This window comes from Rhinolophus sinicus, chromosome 1 (assembly GCF_057876585.1).
Source record: "Rhinolophus sinicus isolate RSI-liver-muscle chromosome 1, RSI-T2T, whole genome shotgun sequence".
Lineage (NCBI taxonomy): Eukaryota > Metazoa > Chordata > Mammalia > Chiroptera > Rhinolophidae > Rhinolophus > Rhinolophus sinicus.
In genome coordinates, this window is record NC_142501.1 from 23,937,581 (window position 1) to 23,962,002 (window position 24,422).

The 24,422-nt window shown below is 37.6% G+C and overlaps 1 protein-coding gene across 2 annotated transcripts; it reads left to right on the plus strand.

Annotated features, from left to right (window-relative positions):
• Window positions 1-1,909: 1,909 nt before the first annotated feature.
• USP44 (ubiquitin specific peptidase 44) lies at window positions 1,910-24,061 on the plus strand. 2 transcript variants are annotated; one of them, XM_019732153.3, is made up of 6 exons: window positions 1,910-2,031; window positions 10,465-11,957; window positions 16,169-16,364; window positions 18,435-18,543; window positions 22,021-22,226; window positions 23,675-24,061. In XM_019732153.3, exons 2-6 carry the CDS (start codon window positions 10,530-10,532, stop codon window positions 23,866-23,868), a joined length of 2,133 nt encoding a protein of 710 aa, XP_019587712.3. In that variant the 5' UTR covers window positions 1,910-2,031; window positions 10,465-10,529; the 3' UTR covers window positions 23,869-24,061. The 2 variants fall into 2 exon arrangements, with proteins under 2 accessions (XP_019587712.3, XP_019587714.3); XM_019732155.3 differs by lacking the exon at window positions 22,021-22,226 and having other exon boundaries at window positions 1,957-2,031.
• Window positions 24,062-24,422: the final 361 nt, after the last annotated feature.

A 24,422-nucleotide genomic window follows, 5' to 3' on the forward strand; every position in this document is an offset into this window, starting at 1 on the left:
TGTGGCTTTTGCTGCCTGGTGTTCACTGCTTGCCTCCCCAATGTACCTTGAAACCATTTTTCAATACACCTCAACCCTCTTTCACTTTGCACATATTTGGGTAGAGCTTTAACAAGCTTCCTACAGATTGATTGCCTTTGGGTCTGGCATCCATCCCAGTCCAATGAACGGTTGCAAAGAGGGAGAAGGGGTCATGTAGTACCGTAAGATAATTTATGAAGAAGGAAACTCTCAGAGGAATGGGAATGGCAGACACAGTTGGCTTGACCTGTATTCCTTCACTTAATATTTTTGACAATAAGATTTTTCATGACAATGTAATAGTCTGCCCAATGAATGTACTAGATGTACTTACCCATTCCCATCGTGCTGAAGGTTAGGCTGTGGTTTTCATAATTCAGTGACATGAACAGCCTTCTAAATTGCCTGAATGTCAGCTAAACACTCCTTGTATTTCTAAAATAGAATTGCTAGATCAGAGGTGGTAGAGTCTTGATAAGAATTTGCCCAATAACCTTCCAGAAGACATTAAAATAAGAGCCTTTGTTATATTTTGCTTGCTAGAAACTACAGGAAAACTACATTGTATGCCAGAAATACTTAATTGGAAGAAATGCTTCCTCTTAAGAGGTGCTCTCATGTAATGAATTTAGTGTATTTTAGAAATTAAGGTGGCGAGAAAGCTTACAAGATAGCAGTTTATGTTTTGAGTGGGAGGAATGCACTAGGGACAGAACTGAATCGGAAAGAGTTATTATGTACTTAAGTATAATTGAATAAAGAGTGAAAGGAGTATTAAACTATAAAAATTCACTCCTTGTCTTTAATCTTATGTGCATAACTACATTTTATGTAGTTGAACCTTCATGTACATATTTGATGTGCTTTCAAATATAAATTGATTAGACTCTATTGCCATTTTGTTATTATCTACATAAGAATTCTTCAGGTTAATATCCTCATTTCCCTTTGGTTAGACGTTTTTTTCCCTTCAAATTGTTGTTTGGATAATAGTCTATGAATATTAGTGTGTTCACTTTTTTTTTTCTTCAGGTCATACCACTGAAAGATATTTCCCAAAGTGGAACTGTTAATTAAGATATAAACTAATAGCTTGTCTTACATTTGCAAGATACTGTACTCCGTTGACATGTTACCTTTGCACGTGTGTCTGCTGCTTCTTCAAGCTCCCCTTAGGAAAATAATGTCTCTTCATTTTCAATATTCTACACAGAGTAGCGGAGGTAGAACTGGCTTGGAGCTCAGCACAAAGTTCAATAAATATGAATGTATTAATCTTGTATCTAAAGGCTTGACTTTTCTCCTTCAGTCTCTTCATTTCTTTTCGGAAACTACTCCATCGTTTTAAGTTGGCAATTTCAGGTAAGCGATTTTGGACAGCAGTACCTTTCCGTGTCCCTTAAAATTTCTCAAAAAGCTTCGCACGCAGGGACCTTACTCGCCATACTGCTGTCTGAGGAAGTCAAACTCAAAGTCAACACCACTTGAGAAGGTACCCAAGGTACCAGGTACCTTCTCAGGATGGAAACGTTTTTTCTTGAAAAAAATGTCTACCCCAGTTAATTTGGACAGGGTTTGAAGATAACGGAATTGGCCCGCGTTTCTGCCAGACAAGTCGACACTGACGGAGTTAGTCTGAAGGAGTGACGACGGCTGTGGAATATTCTGCATCTTATCAGCTCGTAGGCCCCGGCGGTCACAACAGGTGCGAAGCCGCCCGAGGAGGAAGCTTCTGCAGCCTGTGCAGAGCCAGTGGCGCTAGGAAAAGTCCGTGCCTGACGCCGAGTGGAAGCCCGGCGCCGGGTCCCATCGGCGCGCCCGCACTCGCGGGGCAGAGGGCCCGGCGCTCCTACCCCCACACCCGCACTCTGGACGCGAGGGGGCGGGCCGGCTGCCGCGTCACCGCTGACGTAGCGGCCTGAATCAGCCGCCGCCGCTACCGAACCGGGGGTGGTGTGGCTATGGGTGTCCCGGGGGCGAGCGCTAAGATGGCCGCTGCGGCTCTGGCTGGTGAGTGTGCAAGAGGGGGCGCGCGCGGCCGTGGCGGTTGGCGGAGCGAGGCTCCCTGCGGGAGTGGAGGTCCGACGGGAGCCCTCCGGGCCGGGATGCACCTGGCGGTGTTTTCCCGCCGCGCAGCTGGCAGGGCAGGGGTCTGAGGGAGGGAGAGGGGGCTGCAGACCCACCACGGGGAGCGAGCCCAGGGGCTCGCCGAGGAGGCGGCGGGTCCGGCGAATTTAGAATTGGCGCCCGTAGGAAGTTTCGGTGGGTCATACGACGTGTCCTGGCCAGTGTTCTGGTGGCCGGCCACCTCATGAGAGCCCGGAGATGCTGCGAGGAGCTGCCTCCTCTGTGGCTAGAAGTACCTCGTAGCCACTCAGCGCTGGGCTGGAGGGGTACGAGTTGGGAGGAGAAGGGGCGAAAGTGGGGGACTTGAGAGGATGCGGAGGGGGGATTGTGCCCTGACTCGGGCTCCGGACCGTTGAGGAGACGTGATCGAGAATCTGATGCTGGCTGGGCGCTTGCAGCGCTGGCCCTGCCGAAATAAAACCGCATCCTACCCCGGGTTGAGTGCCGACAAAAATGATGCTCCAAGTCCGTGGGATGCTTTGGAAGGGCGGTTCTAGTCCTCCGTTTGGAGGGAATGACTTGCCTTCCCTCTTTCGTTTAGGTCCCAGTGCTGCCAGCACCTGCTGACACTTAGAGATACTTAGGATTTTTGAAGACCAGCTTCCTAAACCATTCCCGCTGGTCTTTGGGGAAGGAATGCTAATAGGTTAAAGTCATTGGGCGGGGGTGGGGTGGGGGGGGGCGCCTAAGAAACCTGTCAGCGGGAGAAGTGAAAAAGAAAAGCGATCGCTCAAGTTTAAGAGATGGTAGGATCCGCCTCCATCCCCACCCCTAAAAAGAAAGTGAAACGAGATAATTGTTTTAACTGCAAATTGGAACTGTTGTAAATTCTGCTAAGTGGATAATTTGCAGTTTTAATTCTGCAAGTAAAAATACAATTTAGCGTTTTGGTAAAATCCCTTTATCCTCAAGCCTCCCTTACTCCCCACTTTTAAACCTTAATTGTCATATCTTGCAAGTAACAGGGATGTGAAATTAGCATGGAAATACGACTTTTGAGGTCTGCACTTGAAAACCTTATTATCTGTTAAATAGCTGCCTGTGGGGTAGTAACACGGCCTGGAATTCCATTTTGAGATGTCCTTAAAACCAGCATTCGGTGTAAACAAGGAAAAATAATTGGCTGTTCACTGTGATCAAATTCGGAAAGCCAAACATGAGTTATGAACATGGTTATAGAATGTTTAATAATCAGTGAGATTTAGTTGTCCTGAAAGAGAAGAAAACTTTGTATTTTGGCACCCTGATCTTTTTGTTCTTTAGCACTTTGGAGTTTGAAAGAGATTTCAAAACATTTGGCTCATGTAGCTTCTCTCCCCCACCACTTTGATTTCTCCAGCTTTTTCTGTACTAAGTCATTAATTTTGCACTGGATGGCAGATTTTTCAATCCAGTATTTATCATTGTAGACTATTCCATGTTACAATTTAGAAATATTCTGATATTAAACAAATAGTTCAATGCATACATCATAGAAAGTTGAAATGTTTTGGCTGTTTTGATAGTGCATTTTTTTTCATCCAAAATAATAATTGTCGCAGATTTTTTTAACAAGTGACATGAATCCGTGTTTAGCATAATATGCAGTGATACACTTTTTGGAATATTTAAACTGGAAAATCTGTTGAAGATTTGGGTTAATATTTGAAATATGTTGTTCCTACCTAATTGTCTTTATCAACTTTTTCACAGAATTTTCTTGTACTACAAAAGGAAAGGAATAAGCTTTCATATATATATACCCTCTACCAACTTTCCTCTACACACTTGAATTATATTAAGTAAGATTCAAGAGAATTTTCTGCTCATTGTGTTGTTTTTTTGGATAAAGTCTGATTGTAATTTATTTGTATCCCTAGCACCTGACTAACTGCTTGACATGGAAGAAAACCCTTGTCAATGTTTGTTGAATTGGGCTTTTGAATGGTACAGAGAGGGGTACAGAGAAAGACAACATTTTGGCTTCTTGGTAGCAGAAAAACGAGCTTTGAAGTTTTTCTTCTTCATACAATGTTAGACAGAATGTGGTTTCCAGATTCTAATGGAGTTGTCTGATTGAGGGAGATTAAAGAGGGGCTGGAGCCACTGGTTTAGGAGTGTGATCGGGATGAGAAATGTGTGCCCAATCATTCTCTGGATTCAATAATGGGGGACAGTTTTGCCATTAGTCCCAGATAAATAGGTGACAAATAACTGAAATACAGGAGGATTCTACAAATACTGGCTTTCTGGCAAAGATTAAGATAATTGTAAGAAATACAAGTGATTTTTCACAGCACTTTCAGACGTTATAAAAACTTTATTATGAAGGCCAAGTCATGGGTGTATTAGAATGATAGAGGGTCTAGGCGTTTTACACATATAAAATATTTGAACTCAATTTACCAGACCCATCATAGGATGTTCGATCTCTGTGTAAATGTTTTTCCCATTGTTATGAAGTTAGCTGCAGTAGCTTGATGCGTAAGTATGATGGTGTGACACTAATAATAAATATTGTCCATGAATGAAATATAAGTAGTGATGGGTGAGAAATTCAAATAATCTGGTGGCAGAACTTGTTTTCCAGGGGCTTTTTCTTAGAACCTCATCAACTAGATTCAATCTGTGCTTCAGGAGAGGCATGTTAGAGAGATGAAGAAGGCCTAAGGAAAAAGGGTATCCTTTATTGTTTAATGAGGAGTTTCAAGGGAGATCAGGGTAATTATAGAGTCTGGATCTCTGGAGAAAGAAAGAATAACTACGGCCTTTCTAGGGATAAAGGAAAGGAAATACATCATGATTGACAAGGAGAGGTACCAAAGCACATAATAGGCATAATAGCATACCTAAGAGGGAGCAGGGAGAGTTTGAGAGCCTATTGTGTTCATTCGTTCAATAATTTGTTCATTCTTGAATGATAATACAGTACCTTTAATAAGAGAATATTAGAAAAGAAGTTAGTCTGTGAAGGCAAGATGTATAGGTATGCTGAGTTTGTGGTGTGTCTGAGAGTGGTTCAGAAAGGGTAGGGTTAAGGATAAAGACTTGGTAGCTATCTAGATCTGATTATTGAACTGCTGCTAGTAGGATGAGTTCATTATGACAAGAGGTTTGAAAAGTCATTAATATGGATGAGAAAGGTATTGTACATGCTTAAAGCCTAGATTGTATGTTGCAATGAGTAAAAGAAATTTTCAGAAAATCCTCACTGGGTGGTAAATAAAAGCAATTTTGTGCTGTTGAACTTTAACAGGTTAAATCTTTTACCTGTATTCTCACTTGATTTTTTTGTGCGATGTAAACCTTTGACTAAAGATACCATATCTGATTAGCTCTTCCGTTTTCCTTCTCTTCCATTCATTTTAGCTTTCTTCTTTTTTTTGTAGGGAGGGTGCAGCTCACAGTGGCCCACGCGGGGATCAAACTGGCAACCTTGGTGCCATCAGCACCACACTCTAATCAACTGAGCTAACAGGCCACCCCTTAGCTTTCTATTTAAAATTGCTTTAATAATATGCTAACTCTATATGTAATAATTAGCTTTCAATAAGTCCAATACAGTTACTTTTAAACTTTAGAAATTTCCTGAAGGGAAATTTTTGCTCAGTTACATAGCATGAAAAGTTTGAATAGCTTGAATGGGTTTCGTTTTGTTTTTTAGACAAATTAAAATTTTTATTGTCTTTAAGCAGTGAAGAATGACAAAAAGCTTTCAAAATATTTATAAATCTATGTGTCTTTAAAATAAAAATTAGCATACTTGGTTTAAAAAAGTCCTTTCATAGCTAGTATTAATTTCAAGTGTGAGACATTTTTTAAATATATGAGAAAATGATAGTATAATTTTAATCTTTATATACAGATTTTATTCAAAACTTTTATATACTTTTATCTCGACTATTTTTATGTTGATATTGTGTATTAGTACAGGTAATATTTTATCAGAATCTATGTGAGGGATACAAAAATGTTTTGTTAGCTCTTTAAAATGAATATACTGCCCTAAATCACATATCCAGTCTGCTGGAGCCAGACTTAATCCATACATAGTTTCTTGGCATTGGATTAGCAAATGAAAAGAAGTGCCCTGAACCCGGTAGAGGAAAATAGGAAGTGTCAAGAAAATACTCCCATCCCCCTTTCTTTTTTCCAAGCTTTTACATGTTTGAGTGATGAGGCCCCTTTGGGGATACCCTAGTAACTGTCTCTGAGCTTTGGCTCCAAGCAGCAGAGCAAACTGGAGATCTCTGGTGCTAGCAGCCTGGCTCTCTAGCTCCTGCTTTCCTCCCTGCCCTTCCCTTGGTCATCCATCTCCTACTGGTTTCTTTCATAAGCAGACAGGGTAGATAGGCCCCCTACTCTAAAATATTAATCTCATGATCTGTCATTCCACCATTCTGGTTTTACTTGGATTTTTTTTTCATTTTTTCCATCATTTTATTCTTTTTTGTCTTTTATTAAAGTTTATTGAGGTGACAATTGTTAGTAAAGTTACATAGATTTCAGGTGTACAATTCTGTAATACGTTATCTATATCTCACATTGTGTGTTCACCACCCAGAGTCAGTTCTCTTTCCATCACCATATATTAGACCCCGTTTACCCTCTTCTAGAGCCCTCCTCCCCCATTACCCTCTGGTACTTTGGATTTTTAAAAAGATTTTTATCTTTGAGCGATCCCCTTTTAAAATGCAAATACCCCTGGGAGAGGTCAGACCTTAGTTCTCAGCTAACATCTTAATTATCAGTTAGCACCTTAGTTGGGCTTAGTACACATTTGGCTGAGAAGAAGGAACCTCTGAATAAAAGTGATGAAACTATAAGGAATTATTATTATTATTATTGTTATTATTATTGGAAGCTAAGATGTACTGAGGGCCATATTATTTAGTGCCAGGAATTGTTCTAAATGATTTGCAAATATAAATTTCTCTAATAAGTCTGTCAACAACCCTATTGGTGTTATTTTACAGATAAGAAAACTGTGGTATGTGGAGCATAAATAATTTGTCTAGGTCATATAGTAAGTTTAGCCAAGTGTTAACTCAGGCATTTGGATTACAGAGTGTGCTCTCCAACCATTTGCTGTGATATCATGCCCCTGCTAGCATCTGATCAACATTTCACTCTATCCACAATTTTGCATCAAATGGAATCATGCTATTCAATTATAGGCCACTTCCTGGTGAAGGTCAGGGACTTTGCCATCATCTAAATAGTTTTTTTAGTAACAAATACAATGAAATAGACAAATTCCTTGTAACCAATGGAATTTATTTGCAGAATATGGAGGAGAAAAGAGTGAATAAGCTGGTGTGTAATTTAGCATACTCGTATACGTAACATTATTCCTACTTAAAACTTATTATACAAGTAACATGTTCATTAAAATATGGATTAATTAAAATAATCTGCAGTCCCATGACCCAGAGATAACCCCAGGATATATATACTAGGGGGTGCCAAAAAATGTATACACATGACTTGTATTCATCTTCTGTTGGTATATTGAATTCTGATTTATCATTCTGATTGATTCATATATCCGGATATATTGAATATTACAATTTTAATACAGTTGTTTCCTTTCTTAAAATGTGTATACATTTTTTGGCACCCTATATGTATATATGTGTGTGTGTGCGTGTGTGTGTGTGTGTGTGTGTGTGTGTGTGATATATATATTTTTTTTTCTAGGTTTTTAAAAATTTGAGCCACCTTTTCTGAATGTTGTACAAGGTGTCAACTCAACCTCTTTAAAATTTTAGAATGAAATAATTTTCCTTGAGTATAAAGAAACAGCATTACCCTCTTCATCTTTTCAAGCATTTGAGTCATTATTGTCAGTGACTTGCCAGAAACAATTGTTTAACTAAATTATCTGTTTTTTATAAGATCCTTTTAAAATAAGAGTAAATAGAAGAGAACCCTAGATTCTTCTCTTAATCTCCATATTGAATCCATTCTTTCAACCAATGTTTGTTTATCACTGACCTACCTCTGCTACCATCTTTGCTTCAATACTTCTACAACTTTAATTTCCTTATAACATCTGGAGTAGTAGATGTTAATCATCCATCTCTTTTAATCACCCATCCCTCCTCCAGACCTGCAATTCAGATCCTTTTGCAACCTACATATCTGATCATGTCATCTTCCTCTGCAGAATTCTTAGTGGCTTTTTATTACCCATAGGCCCTGGAAGCAGGCTTGGGGATGATTGGGGCAGGGAATTCTACAGGTCCCAGGTACCAGTGAGTGGGTCCCAGGAACCAGGCACTAGGTACCAGTGAAACAGGCATTGGGGATATGTGCAGTTTCCAGGTGGTCACATACCCTTGACTCTGCTGACTCCCCATAATGGGACAGGGCCAGAGCAGAGGCCCCCTAAAGTGTCAGGTCTGGGCCCTGGTTGTCTGAGTCTAAAGGCAGAGTGCGCTGCTGCTGTGTGGCAAGCAAACATTTGGTGGTAACAAGGATCCAAGCTGGGAGACGATGTAGGAGCCTTATTGCAGTACTTCAAGTTAGACTCTGCTGTGGCTTGGACCAGGGTTGTGGTAGTAGAGGTAATAAGTAGTCATATTCTAGATATATTTTGAAGGTAGAGTCAACCATTTTTCCTGGAGGATTGGTGTGGAAAGTATCTGGAAAGATTTAGGATAATGGAACATAATAATCACAGATGTCTTAATTTTGCCATTAGCAACTACTGTTGAGTGTTAGGAGTGCTAATAAAATATTATATTTGACCTCAGGAAATTTTGAGGAAAGAAAAGGAAACTTAAAATGTGTGTATGAAATGTGTGCACATGTGAGTGTTGTGACTGGTCAGTCTTAAGTCCATATTCAGGATACCCTGTGTCTACAAGTTAAGAAATGCGAGCAGGTGCAGACTCTCTGATTGCTAGGAGATTTTACAAAAAACAGGTGGAAAGGAACCAAAAATTAGCTCTACCTTTGCAGTTTTCTTACAGTCTTGGAGGTAGCACCTGGAAGTACCATCAAAATTCATGTCTTTGCTGCCCTAAAAAAATTAAAGCATGGCTCATGCTACATACAGTGTTCCAAGTGTTCTGTAAGTAGGTCCCCACCTGTGACCTGAAATTTGTGTTCAATTTGTGTTAAATCAAGGAAGGAAATGTTTTTGTGATCCCTACTTTTTAACTAGATTTTGGGTCACGATTTTTAGGATTTGTAGCAGAAGTGTTCCTGATTTCACCTGTTAAAGGAACAAGTTTCGGGGTCAAAATCACATAGGTTTTTGTTTGTTTTGTTTTATTATGTTGGCTGTGTGTGTGTATGTATGTGTATGTGTTTTAGAATAAGCTTACAATTTCAGAAAATGCTTAGGCCTGCCAGAATGTGAAAGTTCATTATATGGCAATCCACTTAATATTCTTCCTCTTTTTTCTTTATTTGCTTACACATCCTTGCACATTCCTGTGAGTCTATTCAAACACAAAAGCATTCTCCCCTTCTGTTTTTCTATCTTCCTAAGGCAAACCGTCAAGTGTATCAAATCAGAGTATGTTATAGAATCATGAATTAAAGGTCATTATTGATTTACTAATGGAAAGCCAAATTTAAAATAGTAATTAAAAAAATAAAATGGTAATTAAGTGGAATATTTAATTTATTTGAATAAATAGAAGAGAATATTAAGTTTTATTCACGATAGCTACCATTTATTGAGCATTTACTATGTGTCAGATCAATACTTGTATTTTATCTCAATTCTCCTCCTTTTTGAACTTGGTATGATTTTCCTTGTTTTATAGATGAAGTTTAGAGAAGTTAAGCTATTTGCTCAAATCAGATATATAATGATGTAGCAGAGGTAGAATTCAAACCAAAGGTTTTTTTTGCTTCAAAACCTGTGCTTTTAACTATGATTATGCTATAGTAACTCCACATAGGGCTCTCAGAATGTAGATATTATGGGAGATATAATTTGGCATTGCTAGCCCCAATCTTAAACTGCCTTCAGACTATTGGGTAAAAAGGATGTATCTTATTCTAGTTCAGTGAAAAGTGGTCACTACCCATTATTCACCAATAGATGGTAGCAGAAAACTTAAAACATTTTTCAAGGGAACCCCCTTCAGAAAGTAAAGTGAAGAGTATATGTTCTTTCAGAGTTAAGATGGGTGAGAGATTAGAGAAGTCTAGAGCAAGAGAAATGTGAGAACTGCCTATGGTATTATGACAGGCAGCCCAGAAATTGAGAGCAGAGGGAGTAAATTTATAAAATTATTCTTGGAAAAATACCTTGTAAAAAAGAAAAACATTGGCCTTTTGTTTTTATTTTATTAAAATTGGCATTGTTCTGCTTAGTTTTCAGATATTTCAAGTGTGAACAGAGACTTTTGGATCATGTGTTTCTCAGCTAGACTAAATAAATGTTAACAATGGATAAGTGCAAACACATTGGGCAGTTGCTGCTTGCTCAAGACCATTCCATCTTCAGCCCTCAGAAATGGCATTGTGTGGACTGTAATACAACTGAGTCGATTTGGGCTTGCCTTAGCTGTTCCCATGTTGCCTGTGGAAGATATATTGAAGAACATGCACTCAAGCACTTTCAAGAAAGCAGTCATCCTGTTGCATTAGAGGTGAATGAGATGTACGTTTTTTGTTACTTTTGTGATGATTATGTTCTTAATGATAATGTGACTGGAGACCTGAAGTTACTACGAAGTACCTTAAATGCAATCAAAAGTCAAAATTATCACTGCACCACTCGTAGTGGAAGGATTTTACGGTCTATAGGGATAAGTGATGATTCTTGTTTCTTACATGATGGTGCCCAATCTCTGCTTCAAAATGAAGATCAAATGTATACTGCTCTTTGGCACAGGAGAAGGATCCTAATGGGTAAAATCTTTCGAATTTGGTTTGAACAATCACCCATTGGAAGAAAAAGGCAAAAAGAACAATTTCAGGAAAAAACAGAAAAAAAAGAAGTGAAGAAAAGACAGCAAGAATTAGAGCATCAAGTTAAAGCAGAATTAGAAACTATGCCTCCAAGAAAGAGTTTACGTTTGCAAGGTCTAGCTCAGTCCACCACCATAGAAATAGTTCCTGTTCAAGAACCACTACAAACCCCAGCATCACCAGCAAAAAAAGATAATGTGGTATCTACCTCAGAAGATGTAAAATTAAAAAAATCCAGTGACTCCTCAGTTAAACGGAGGTCAATAGTAACTCCTGGTGTAACAGGATTGAGAAATTTGGGAAACACTTGCTATATGAATTCTGTTCTTCAAGTGTTGAGTCATTTACTTATTTTTCGACAATGTTTCTTAAAACTTGATCTGAACCGATGGATGGCTGTGACAGCTAGTGATAAGACAAGATCATCTTATAAGCATCCACCAGTCACAGACACAATATATCAAATGAATGAATGCCAAGAAAAAGATACAGGCTGTATTCGCTCTAGACATGCAAGTTTATCATCCAGAGTAAGTGGTGGAGCATCAAAGAGTAGAAAGATGGAACTTATTCAGCTAAGGGAGTCAAGTTCACAATACATTTCTCTCTGTCATGAACTGCATACTTTGTTCCAAGTCATGTGGTCTGGAAAGTGGGCCTTGGTCTCACCATTTGCCATGCTACACTCAGTGTGGAGACTCATTCCTGCTTTTCGTGGTTATGCCCAGCAAGATGCTCAGGAATTTCTTTGTGAACTTTTGGATAAAATACAACATGAACTAGAGACAACTGGCACCAGGTCACCAGCTCTTATCCCCACTTCCCAAAGGAAACTTATCAAACAGGTTCTGAATGTTGTGAATAACATTTTTCATGGACAACTTATTAGTCAGGTATGGATTTTCTAAAATAATCATTTTTATTGTGTGGGATTCATAAAGTGAAACCTAAAAAATGCGTATTCTCTGTATATCTAGTGTATTAAAACCAGTACTGTTTTCAGGTCAAAAATCTATCACTTACAAATATGTATGAAGTCAGCTCACTTATTTACAGTTTCCTTCATAAATCATTATAAGTAGTTTTATGTCCACAGTATCAAAGTTTTTTTGTGGGAAGAGGGAATTAAGAAATAGAGTTTCTTAGATTAAAAATACTACATTCATTCTCTGAGAGACTGAGAAGAGGAGGGTTCAATCCCATAGGGAATAGATTAGAAGATGCTGATGTACTGGGAATGGATTTGGTGCACACTTGAGTCATTTTAGGGACCAAGGAGTAAGGTCTGAAAGCTTTAACAAGTAGGTAGGGAAATTTTAAGGTAAATAATGTGATTTTATCTAGAATAATCTTAAATGGATTCTAGCTGTAAAAAATTTCCCTTGTGAAAAGGAATCATAAAAACAGAATCTTCCATCTAATTAATGATTCTCTATAATGAGTAGACTTGTTAATAGACTATTACTAGACATAAGCTTCTCTATTTTTCCATAGCATAGAACTTTAAAAAAAAATGGTTTTTAACTAAGGCAATTGGGCTAGGTCATTTTCTTCTCCTGCATACCTGCCTGTTTCTCAGTTCAACTTTCATGGTAATGATACCACTTTTTGTTTTTATAGCATACTGTTCTGGAATGCAGTTTAAATATTTCAAACGTAATTTTTTTGGGAATATCTGTCAAGTTTATTTCACTTACTGTTTCAGAAATGTAAAGATTCTACATGTGCCGATTACCAGATAAGAGTTGTGCTTCTTGTGTTGCACGCAATTTTATTTTTCCACCATCTTTCTCTGTCATTTCTAACTTTTTATGCACGAGCGTAAAATAAACTATTATAAATAAAAGTAATATATATAGTCATAAAAAACCTATATGATACAGTAAATCTATGCAGAAGAAAAAAAGTATCTTCTAACCCCACAACCCACACAAAAAACGATTAATATTTTAGTACATTCTAGTTTTTTTCTTCTGCACATTTGTGCTTTTTTTTCTAATTGTGTTGTCATGTTGAATATTACCTGCTTTCTTCATTTTTTTCATTTAATGTAAAGACTTTTCAGTAATTAAATTTTTTTTTTTAAAGATAACAGATACCTTCTTTTATTTTTTTTTTTAAATCTGGACTTTTCTTAAGATTTTATTGGGGAAGGGGAACAGGACTTTATTGGGGAACAGTGTGTACTTACAGGCCTTTTATTTTTCTCCAAGTCAAGTTGTTGTCCTTTTAATCTTAGTTGAGGAGTGTGCCGTTCAGCTTCAAGTTGTTGTCTTTTCATTCTTAGTTGTGGAGGGCGCAGCTCAGCTCCAGGTCCAGTTGCCGTTTTCTAGTTGCAGGGGGCACAGCCCACATCCCTTGTGGGAGTCGAACCGGCAATCTTGTAGTTGAGAGGACGCGCTCCAACCAACTGAGCCATCTGGGAGGCAGCTCAGCTCAAGGTGCCATATTCAATCTTAGTTGCAGGGGGCGGAGCCCACCATCCCTTCCGGGACTCCAGGAGTTGAACCGGCAACCTTGTGGTTGAGAGCCCACTGGCCCATGTGGGAATCCAATCGGCAGCCTTTGGAGTTAGGAGCATGGAGCTCTAAACGCCTGCGCAAACCGGGCCGGCCCAGTAATTAAAATTTTTGACAATTCTTTTCACACCATTTCAATGTCCATCATATGTATATACCACAGTTTATTTAACCATTCCCCCATTGTTGACTTGTAATCTATTTCCAGTTTTTCCATTATTGTAATTTCCTGGTCAATTAATATATTTCTCCTAATGATTTCCTTAAGACAGAGTCCTAGAAGTAGAATTAATTACTTTGTGAAGGGTAGGACTTTTGATACTTAATTACATATTTCTTTCCAGAAAGTTACCATTTTATATTTCAAATAATGTGAGAGTACGTATGTTCTTATTTTTTCTTTTATGGATGAATTCTGAAATTAATAAAAATTGTTTTGCTGGGTTTTTGCTCTCGTCCCTTTAAACATGTAATAAATTCTTAGGCTTACCGGTCATCTCAGGAGATTGAGATGGTTAGTTGTTGAAATGGTTATTTTTGTTTTTTTTAATTCCAGAAACTTCTTAAAAGGACAAACCTTGGCCCTAGTGAGTCCCCAGACTAAATGCCAGGAGTATTATTTTCTTTGTGTCAATTTTTTATTATTATTTTTTAATTTTTTAAATTTTATTTATTATTTATTTTTTAAAAAGATTTTATTGGGGAAGGGGAACAGGACTTTTATTGGGGAACAGTGTGTACTTCCAGGCCTTTTTTCCAAGTCAAGTTGTTGTCCTTTCCATCTTAGTTGTGGAGGGTGCCGTTCAGCTTCAAGTTGTTGTCCTTTCAGTCTTAGTTGTGGAGGGCACAACTCAGCTCCAGATCCAGTTGCCTTTTCTAGTTGCAGGGGGCACAGCCCACCATCCCTTGCGGGAGTTAAACCGGCAACCTTGTGGTTGAGAGGACGCACTCCAACCAACTGAGCCATCCGGGAGCTCAGTGGCAGCTCAGGTCAAGGTGCCCTGTTCAATCTTAGTTGCAGGGGGCGCTGCCCACCATCCCTTGTGGGACTCAAGGAATCAAACTGGCAACCTTGTGGTTGAGAGCCCACTGGCCCATGTGGGAATCGAACCGGCAGCCTTCAGAGTTAGGAGCATGGAGCTCTAACTGCCTGAGCCACCGGGCCGGCCCTGTGTCAGTTTTTTAAATCTAAAATCTACATTACAACTGGCTCTTTATTTTGTTGCGTGTTCCAGGAATGTAGCTTATATGAAAGAACTTAGTAACACAGTTGAGTCTTGAACAACACAGGTTTGAACTACACAGGTCCACTTATATGGGGATTTTTTTCAATAAATACTGTAAATGTATTTTCTCTTCATTATGATTTTTCTTAATGACACTTTCTTTTTTCAAGCTTTCTGTACTATAAGAATACAGTATATAACACACATACAAAATATCTGTTAATCAACTTTATATTATCAGTAATGCTTCTGGTCAACAGTAGGCTATTAATTGTATGCGGGCATTTTCCCACCAAATCGCGTCGTAACGCGGGGCTTTTTTGACATTTTCTCGCCAAAATTAGACTTTCCGTAAAATATTCATATCTTTCGATCTATTTGATATTTTTCTATGAAACTTTCAGTGTTTTAGTTTAAAAAGAGGTCTCTATTTATTTACTTTGCAATATTTTTCCGGTTCCAACTAGAGGCGATATGATGAGTTTACTCGTTTCCCACAAACAATGTGTTAAGAGTTAAGTTTTTGTGTAGTCAAAAGTAATACGCATTGTTCAAGTGTCAACTGTATTTCATATTGTGTGGATTATTAGGTCTATAAAGCCTGTCTTCAATTATTTGCATGTTTGTTGACATTAAATCCTGCTGAATTCTTCACTGATGTTATTCTTTTCCTTTCCAGTTACTGTATTTCCTATGTATTTCCTATGTAAATTGTTAGAGCTGCCTCATATTCTTTGTGGTTCCTATATGTTTATGAGGATTTTAATATAGTGATGTTTGCTTTAAGTGGGAGTATGACATCATTATTTGTCATATGTGTTGTCTTTTGAAATTATCAGTTGGTAGGGCTTCAAAATCTGTATATAGAGTAATATACTGTCTATAAAAATATACTAATAGTATTTTATGTGTGTCATGGTTAAGAAGTTATAAGAATTTGGGGAGAGAATTCATAAAAGAAAAGAAAAAGGGCAAAGAACATCAAGTCTAATTATCTAAACACATTAAATTAAATGCACATAAATATCATATATACATATATACACAGACATAATGTATATTTGATTAAATGAGCCCATAGTTTGGTTTTTTACTTAAATTAAAATTTGACTAATGCCTTTGGAACTTTTTGAATGCCTAGTAGTTAAAGCCCACCGATGCATAATGGGTTTAATGGCAATCTTTTGGAAGGAAAATTATAATTAAAAAACTCCCTGAAAATAAAAAACAGATTATTCAGAATTCTGATAGTGCATTTTCAGAAGAAAAGCTTTTTTTATCGGCAATGATTTCTAGTGAAAGGAGTAAATGTTTTGATAGAAGGATTGTAATCTGAGAAACTAATATTTTTATTTGCAGGTTACATGTCTTGCATGTGATAACAAATCGAATACCATAGAGTCTTTCTGGGACTTGTCATTGGAATTTCCAGAAAGATACCAATGCAGTGGAAAAGATACTGCTTCCCAGCCATGTCTAGTTACTGAAATGTTGGCCAAATTCACAGAAACAGAACCTTTAGAAGGAAAAATCTACGTTTGTGACCAGTGTAACTGTAAGTAGAGACTATATATTCTCTTTGCTTTTCTAAGATTAGCAAAGAGAAACACAAATGAAAGGAAGCTTGAAAAAATTCCTTGAATAGCAATTATGGAAATAAACTTTCTTTGTTAGTTCATCAGATGAAACTGGGCTAGATATTTCTATTTTATAATTGGCAATTGTGAACTCTGTGTATGTTTTGCCTTATTGATGACATTAAAATTGTTTTGATCCTGTAGTCAATTGTGGAAAGGACTCATAAAATAAAAAATTTAATAGGTGAGGCAGAATAAAATAGCAAAAGGAATAGTAAAAGGGAAAGCATCATATTGGTACTGAAAGAAATGGCAATAATATATGGCTGAATTCCTTCTATGGAGATTGACTTTATAAAAACCAAGATTTATTCAGAAACCGTCTACTATCTCTTCTATGTTAGTCTAGTCATTGTTCTAGTTGCTATGGATCAAGGTAAGACACTTTCAAGGTACTCACATACCTAAAGGAGGAAACAGATAATTAAGTTACACTGTGATAGCCCTCTAATAGAGGTGGACACAGACATCCAACGCTGGGGGATGAAACAATTATTTCAATGAAAGAAAAGCATTATCCTCCAGGGGAACGGTGCATAAAAACACATTAGATCTGTTCTATCTTTATTTCTTCTATTAATGTGTACATGGCATTTTAGTGTTTATTTTCAGGTATTCTTCCTAATTTTCATATCTGAAAAAACGATTCTAGGGCTTTAGATATTAAACTTCTAAGGTGATATAAAAGAAACATTGGATATTCCAGCATTGAAAAAATGTCACCTCAATTGGTGATTTTATGGAACAACTTATACTAGCATTGTTTTCTGAGTGATGTCTAATATGAACTCTGTTATAAGGAGCCTAAGATTTATAAGACTAGAAAAAAAATAAACCTTTATCATATTTGTATGGTGAAGTATTTTTTTTTCTTGGACATAAATGTGAATGGTTCGAGATGCTTTATCACCAAATCTGGGACTAGAACAATATGATGAACAACTGCAGAATATGGTTTTATAATATGTTTGTGTATGTCTGCTGGGTCTACCAAATGAAGGCCCGAAAGAGTTACTTTAATACCTAAAGGCAAATGCTTAAAATGATAAATCAAGGAACTGAAATCTCTTATCTAGCTACACTTGGACCATCTATTCTGGGAAATGATCCAAAGGTCGGTCCAGGACATTCAGCAGCAGCCGGATACCTGGATCTCAGGGCATAGACCTTGAAGGAAAGGCTTCCGGTGGCAAGTGGAGAGGGCTTAGAGAACAGTTCCATAGTGGACTGATTTCACCTCCTACTTGAGAAGCAGCTATTGCTATGGTTGGAGTCAGAGCTGGTGTACAAGTTGCAAGACGGCTCCTGGACACCAAGAGCAAACTTTGGTAGCCAATGGCCCAGCCAGAGACTGCAGGACACAATCCATGGGTGGAACTCTAGAGAAGCAGAGGGGACAACAAAAAGAATCCTAAGTTCCACTCTTTTAAGATCTGGTGCTAAAATAGCAAAAGCGAGACACTGAGGGAGGCCTCCGATGCAGAGCTAGTAAAAGTCTGGTTTCTCAGGCCTTGGCCAGGGCTGGGGTGGGTCCCCAGGAAGTGGGGATGGGTGTTCTGGACAGTAAGGACCCATGCCCCTTGGTTAGCCTCAGTAAATGAAGTGACCATGAAACTTGTAAATTGAGCATTTGGGAAGAGTATATATTAAAGTATGTTTAGGGAGAGTTTTAACTTTTCCTACTTGTCATAGCCAAATCTATTTTTAAATATTATAGCACTGTATCATTCTATTGCCTTATTTGCAAGATTATATTAAGTCCTTTACTTAATTGTTTACACATCTGTCCACCTTGACTAACTCCTAAGTTGTTGTGTCTTAATTGTGAGTATAAGTTTCTTGAGGGCAAGGCCATGTCTTTACCTGTAGCACAGTACAATGTCTGTGCTGGTAGATATTTAAGTGCTAATACATGTGTGAATTTAAAGTTTACTCAGCTTTACGTTGTGTCCTTAAATTTGATTCTCATTCTGTCTTTGATATCACAGCAAAGCGTAGAAGGTTTTCCACAAAACCAGTTGTACTCACAGAAGCTCAAAAACAGCTTACGATTTGCCACCTACCTCAGGTTCTCAGACTACATCTCAAACGATTCAGGTTAGTAGTAGTACTAGTAGTAGTAATAGTAGTTGTAGTAGTAGTAACAGCAGCCTACCAACTATAGACTTCTAACTTGATCATTTCTTATTTATAGTGCTTCACATGTGATGAATGAAATGTCAATGCTATATACTTGGCTAGTAGATGACTTACATCTACTTCTGCTTCTATTTTGCAAAAAGAAATCCTGTCATTATTTCTAGCTTTGACCAGTAGGCACCATATTCAATAACTAACCGTCTGATTAGCTTCCCTTGTAGAATGCGTTGCTGATCAGCAGACCCCTCACATTTTGGCCAGTTGTGTAATATTCTCTTTCTAAGTTTCTGCTTATAGCGTTCGGCATATTTTAGGTGTAAAATTTTTAAATCTATAATTTGAGAGTATTTGACTCAATTGCTTCCTTGGAAAATATTTAAACAAAGATACAGCAGTTCAATTCAAAGCAGTTAAAGAAAAACTCTAGTCTTCGGAAACATATATTTAGGCATGTGAATTAGTTGTCAAACCTGTTGGATCATCAAAGCACATGGTCTCATACTCTGCAATAACCATGTTAACCCGAGAGCCTGCTGTTCTCTTAAGGAACAAGAAGTTACTTTATGTGCTATAATTTGAAAACTATTGAAGACCATAGTTTAATTTTTTTTTTTTAACAATTAAAGGAATATATGTTTAAAACTATTTCGAACATTACAGCAGTTAAAGCCCAAAGTAAAAGTACCTCTTAAACCTCAGTCCCACCTGCCAGAGATAATCATTGTTAAGTTTTATCAGTTATTTCAGTTAGGTATAGTGAGCAAATATCCTGGGGGTGCTTTTAAAGGCAGATGTCGTTCAATATTATTTGGGGTGTATACAATAGAGTCCTTTTCTCAAGAAGCTTATAGTCAGGCATGCACAGAAATAATGGTGAAATAGAAATACTAAGTATCACAAACTATAAACAAATTGATTTATCTGAGACTTGGAGGAGGTACCGTATTATACCGTGTATAATGCGCATGGTTTTGCCGAAATTTTTGAGGGAAAATAAGGATGCGCATATACATGGGTAGTGCTAATGCTGTTTCCCTGAAAGTTTGGGGAAAAAACGTGGGTGCACATTATACATGACAAAATATGGTGGTTAGCTGATGTCTAAATGTTCCCAAAGCCTCTTTAATGGCAGAGGGGGCTTTATGCCATTCACGTCTCAGTTCACATGTCATCGCTTTAGAGAGGACTCCCCTGAACATCATATTTAAAAGTAGTGCCACCCAACAACCCTCAATATCACATTACTCTATTTTGCTGACTGGCAAAAACTACAGTTGGCAATTAGTGCTTATTTCTCTCCCGCTTCCACTGAACCAGCTCAGTAATGAGAGGGATCTTGTCTTTCTTCATCCCTGTAACCAAGGCCCAGAACCAAGCTCTGCACACAGTAGATGCCCAAAATATCTATTAAGTGAATGAATGGGGGTGTATACAGAAGGAGGAGCATTTTAAGCCTAAGGGAGCAATAGGAACAAAGCTACGGAGGAAGGAACAGGGAAGGGTATACAAAAAAAGGTTTAGTGAAAAGGCAGGTGAGACCTGCCATTGAATATAAAATCAAGTGGAATGAAAACAGGAGGGTTAGTTAGGACGGTCATACTGTATTCCAGTACCAGGTAACACGGGTCAGGGAGCATGGGGAGGTGAGAATACGTACGAGATTCAAATTGAAAGGATTTAAATTTTCTTACTTAAACTGATATCTTAATTGGCTACTTACTGTAAACTGTTGCAGAACCTCCTGTTCTTCATAATTGCTATTTAATCTGGCATTTGAAGCTCTCCTTAATATAAACCTATTTGACTCTATTCTCTTCCATCTTCTGCCCAACCGCCCAAAACATTTTTGACCCTTCATGCTTTATTTCTGATTCAGAGACATAGTTTATGCTGCCTTTACCCACCACATTTATCTTTCTCTTTTCTCTTTATCTATTTAAAAAGTACTATTGTATTTGCCAGTGTATAAAATAGCTAGGGTGTGTAAAAGACAAAAGAAAGCATGGGATTGTGCAGGGGCACACAGGAGCTCTCTGCAGAAGCCTAAGAAATGAAATAGTTCGAACAGCTCAGAAGCTCCCTGTGTGCCCCCCAGCCCTAGTCCTTTCCCCTCTCCTCGGAAGTGAATCATTATGGATTTTTGGTGTAAATGTTATCTTTCGTTATTTTAAAGTATTTTAGCAGGAAAAAACTGGATATTCAGCAATAGGGATGAACTTTTTCTATTTAGAAGGCTTACAAGTATTTATTTGCCTTATTTGCATAATTTTTTAAGGTTTGAATTCTGTGGGAAAGTAAAAGAGATACAGTGAGAATGACGGTGACTTCTCATGTTAAGTAGGTCCCATTTTTTTATGTCTTGGTCTTCCATCTTTACTAAAGTTACAGGATCTTTCATACATTTCGTGGGGAAAGATTGGGCGATGACTGCTAGTCCAGCAGATACTATAAATAATGCGCAAGTCTCACCTTCAGCTCCATGCCTTTTTACATTGTACCAAGAAGCATTTTCACATTTTTTTCCTTTATATAACCTGTCTATATTCCTTTCTTCCTTCTCTCTCTGCTATTTGTTTTAAAATCATGTTTTAGTACTTTAGTACTATCATTTTCATCTAAGTCTTTCGTCTCTGCACACACCACCCTAAATGGATTATCACCTCTTGAAAGAACTACCATATATTACATTATTTCTCCCCATAACACCAGGTCATACTATGTATCTGACAAAAAACACTGCTCGCTATGGTTGGCTCCAGTACGGGGAAGCATGAGCACCACATTGAGAAAATGACCGTGCAGGGGCATTATTTGAGTTTTGATACTAGTGGTGTTGTGCTTACACCCAGGAGAGGGTCACAATTCCCATTTTTTCCTAGTCTGAAGAGGACTGAAGTATTGGGAAAAATGAGAGGTGCCCTGTTTGGTTCTGCTTTTTCCCCACACCTGGCCAAGTAAGGTCCAGCTTATGTCTCCCAAGAACAAATCTCTGGATAGCCTCTTCACGCTGTGACAAGACAATAAAGAATTAAAAACCCTTTGGTGCCTTGAACTTATCTGTTAGAAGGGGTCAAATGTCACAGTCATAATTTTCAAAAGTTAATATTCTTCCTATATTATCATCTAATTACAGAAGGCAAATATTTAGTTTTAAAACCTGACCAGACCTATGTAGTAAATAAGCCTAAATTCCTCCATTTATAGCCAGCTTCAGTATAGAAAATATTTTTCTATTTATATCCTTTATTGTATGTATGTATGTGTGTGTGTGTATATATATATATGTATATATATACATATATACACACATATATATATGTTTTGTATTCCATACTCTGAGGCCTTTTTAAAATTTTATTATGACTGTCTAAACCAGTAAGTACATTGTTATTTTCCCTTGATTTTCTTAATAATTGCACCCTGGTTTGTTCATAGGTGGTCTGGACGTAATAATCGGGAGAAAATTGGTATTCATGTTGGCTTTGAAGAAATCTTAAACATGGAGCCCTATTGCTGCAGGGAGTCTCTGAAATCCCTCAGACCAGAATGTTTTATCTATGACTTATCTGCTGTAGTAATGCACCATGGGAAAGGATTTGGCTCAGGACACTACACTGCCTACTGCTATAACTCTGAAGGAGGTATAGATGGGAAAAAGCATTTTATCTTGGGTTGGACTTGGAAGCTGGAGTTCAGGCTTGAGTGATTTCTAAATTGGCCACTAAATCATCTGAAGCAAAGCCACTTGACCTCTTGTTTTCTTCCAAGAAAACAAGTATTGTTCATAAAAAACTGAGGGCCTGTGCAGAAAATAGGACATTTTCTGCGGGATTGCAGTTTTGACTTCTAAGGGCTGCAGGGATAGGATAGTAAGGATGGTCTCATTATTTATAGGTCAGAGAGTGTGCTGTCTTTTCTTACAGGCACATTTGCAAGAGCAGCTCCTCTGCTTACTGGTTTCAGTTAATTTTGTTAATCAACAAAGCATCTAATGAACCGGGGGATCCATAGGCATCGGGTTTTAACATATAAAACTCACTTTTATTTACTGCCTCCGTGGACCCTTCATAGGTAGCAAAATGATTGGATTTAGGGTTCACATTTTATTTCTTCTTTCCCTACCTACTGTTAAACAAAGAATGAGCGCCCTCCTCCTTCCTATTTCTCCTGGCCCCCATCACATACAAAAAAAACAGAGGTGTGGACAGAAAGTCCAAATAATCCAGGAAGACAATTTAAACTATCAGGAGTTAGTTGTACACTATTTGCTTTATAGTGTGATAAACAGCAAAAGCAGTAACTGGTAAGATTATACCAGGAATTAAAGATAGTGTCAAGTGAACTAATCAGATTCTATAACTTCAAGTTACTTCTAGGATAAAGGTAGATAGACAATTCCAGAGTAACATACTGCCCAAGCTACATTTCTCATTAAAAGAAGTGAATTGTCTAGACAATTATTTTCCCTTCAAAAATAGTTTAACTCAACCTGACTGTCCAATGATAGATGATGAATGGATAAAGATGTAGTACACACACACACACACACACACACACACACACACACACACACAGAGTATTACACAGCCATGAAAATCTTGTAATTTGTGACAACATGGATCGAGGTAGAGGTTATTATGCTAAGTGAAAGAAGTTGGAAAGACAAATATGATTTCACTTAACATGTGGGATCTAAAAAACAAAGGAACAAACTCATAGATACAGAGAACAAATTAATGGCCCCCAGATGGGAGGGGGTTTGGGAGGATAGGTGAAAAAGGTGAAAGGGATTAAGTACTAAATTCCCAATTATAAAAGTAGTCAAGGGGATGTAAAGTACAGCATAGGGAATAGTCAGTAATATTGTAATAACTATCTAGTACCAGATGGGTACTAGACTAGTCAGGGTATATAAATGTCTAATTACTGTTGTATACCTGAAGCTAATATTGTATGTCAGCTATAATTGAAAAATAAATTTAAAACAACTCACTGAAACTAATGCCTGTAAATCCATGTTTTAATTTATACTAGAAATTTCTAAAGTTTCTTTATAAACATCAAGGTGTATTTCTGTGCTTCACTCTAGGATTCTGGGTACACTGCAATGATTCCAAGCTAAGCATGTGCACTATGGATGAAGTATGCAAGGCCCAAGCTTATATCTTGTTTTATACCCAGCGAGTTACTGAGAATGGACATTCTAAACTCTTGCCTGCAGAACTGTCTGGTAGCCTACATCCCAATGAAGAAGCTGATACCTCTAATGAAATCCTTAGCTGATCCAAAGACTGGGGCTTCTTGCGATTTGTATATATACTTTTTTAAAGGGTTGACATAAAATTTTGAGCTTCATTGTTTTTTATTTACGAATCAGTGCACATTATGTTTATACATTTTGAATCTAACTTCAAATCTTTTTACAGGGACAAAATTAGCATCAATACAGGTATTTCAATGTCAGCAGCTAACTAAACTTTTTTTCAAGTAGTTGGGAGTTTTAAGCTTTTAGTGTTTACCTCAGACTGTTGTTACCTCTCTTATATTTTGATGTTTTAATTGGCTCAGATCATGAATTTGCAATCTTGGACTGAAGAAGTTCAGGTGGCGTCATTTTATACATTTCTTATTTATCTTTTATAACTATTTTTTATACAAATTCTTATTCAATTAAAAATTAGAGACACTTTCTTCACTAACAGTCTTACCAAAAAGAAAAAAGAAGAGGCATTTCTTTCAGGACATTTGCATATTGAAGTTACCTTTGCTCCCTAAAGGAAGTTAAACAACTACTTTCAAAGACAAGTATCATGGTATCATCTACTCATCAATCACAC

Coding starts and splice junctions, on each gene's coding strand:
- USP44 (XM_019732153.3), top strand. CDS start 10,530: ATGTTAACAATGGATAAGTGCAAACACATTGGGCAGTTGCTGCTTGCT. Junction 18,544..22,020: donor CTACATCTCAAACGATTCAG/GTTAGTAGTAGT, acceptor GTTTGTTCATAG/GTGGTCTGGACGTAATAATC. Junction 22,227..23,674: donor CTGCTATAACTCTGAAGGAG/GTATAGATGGGA, acceptor GCTTCACTCTAG/GATTCTGGGTACACTGCAAT.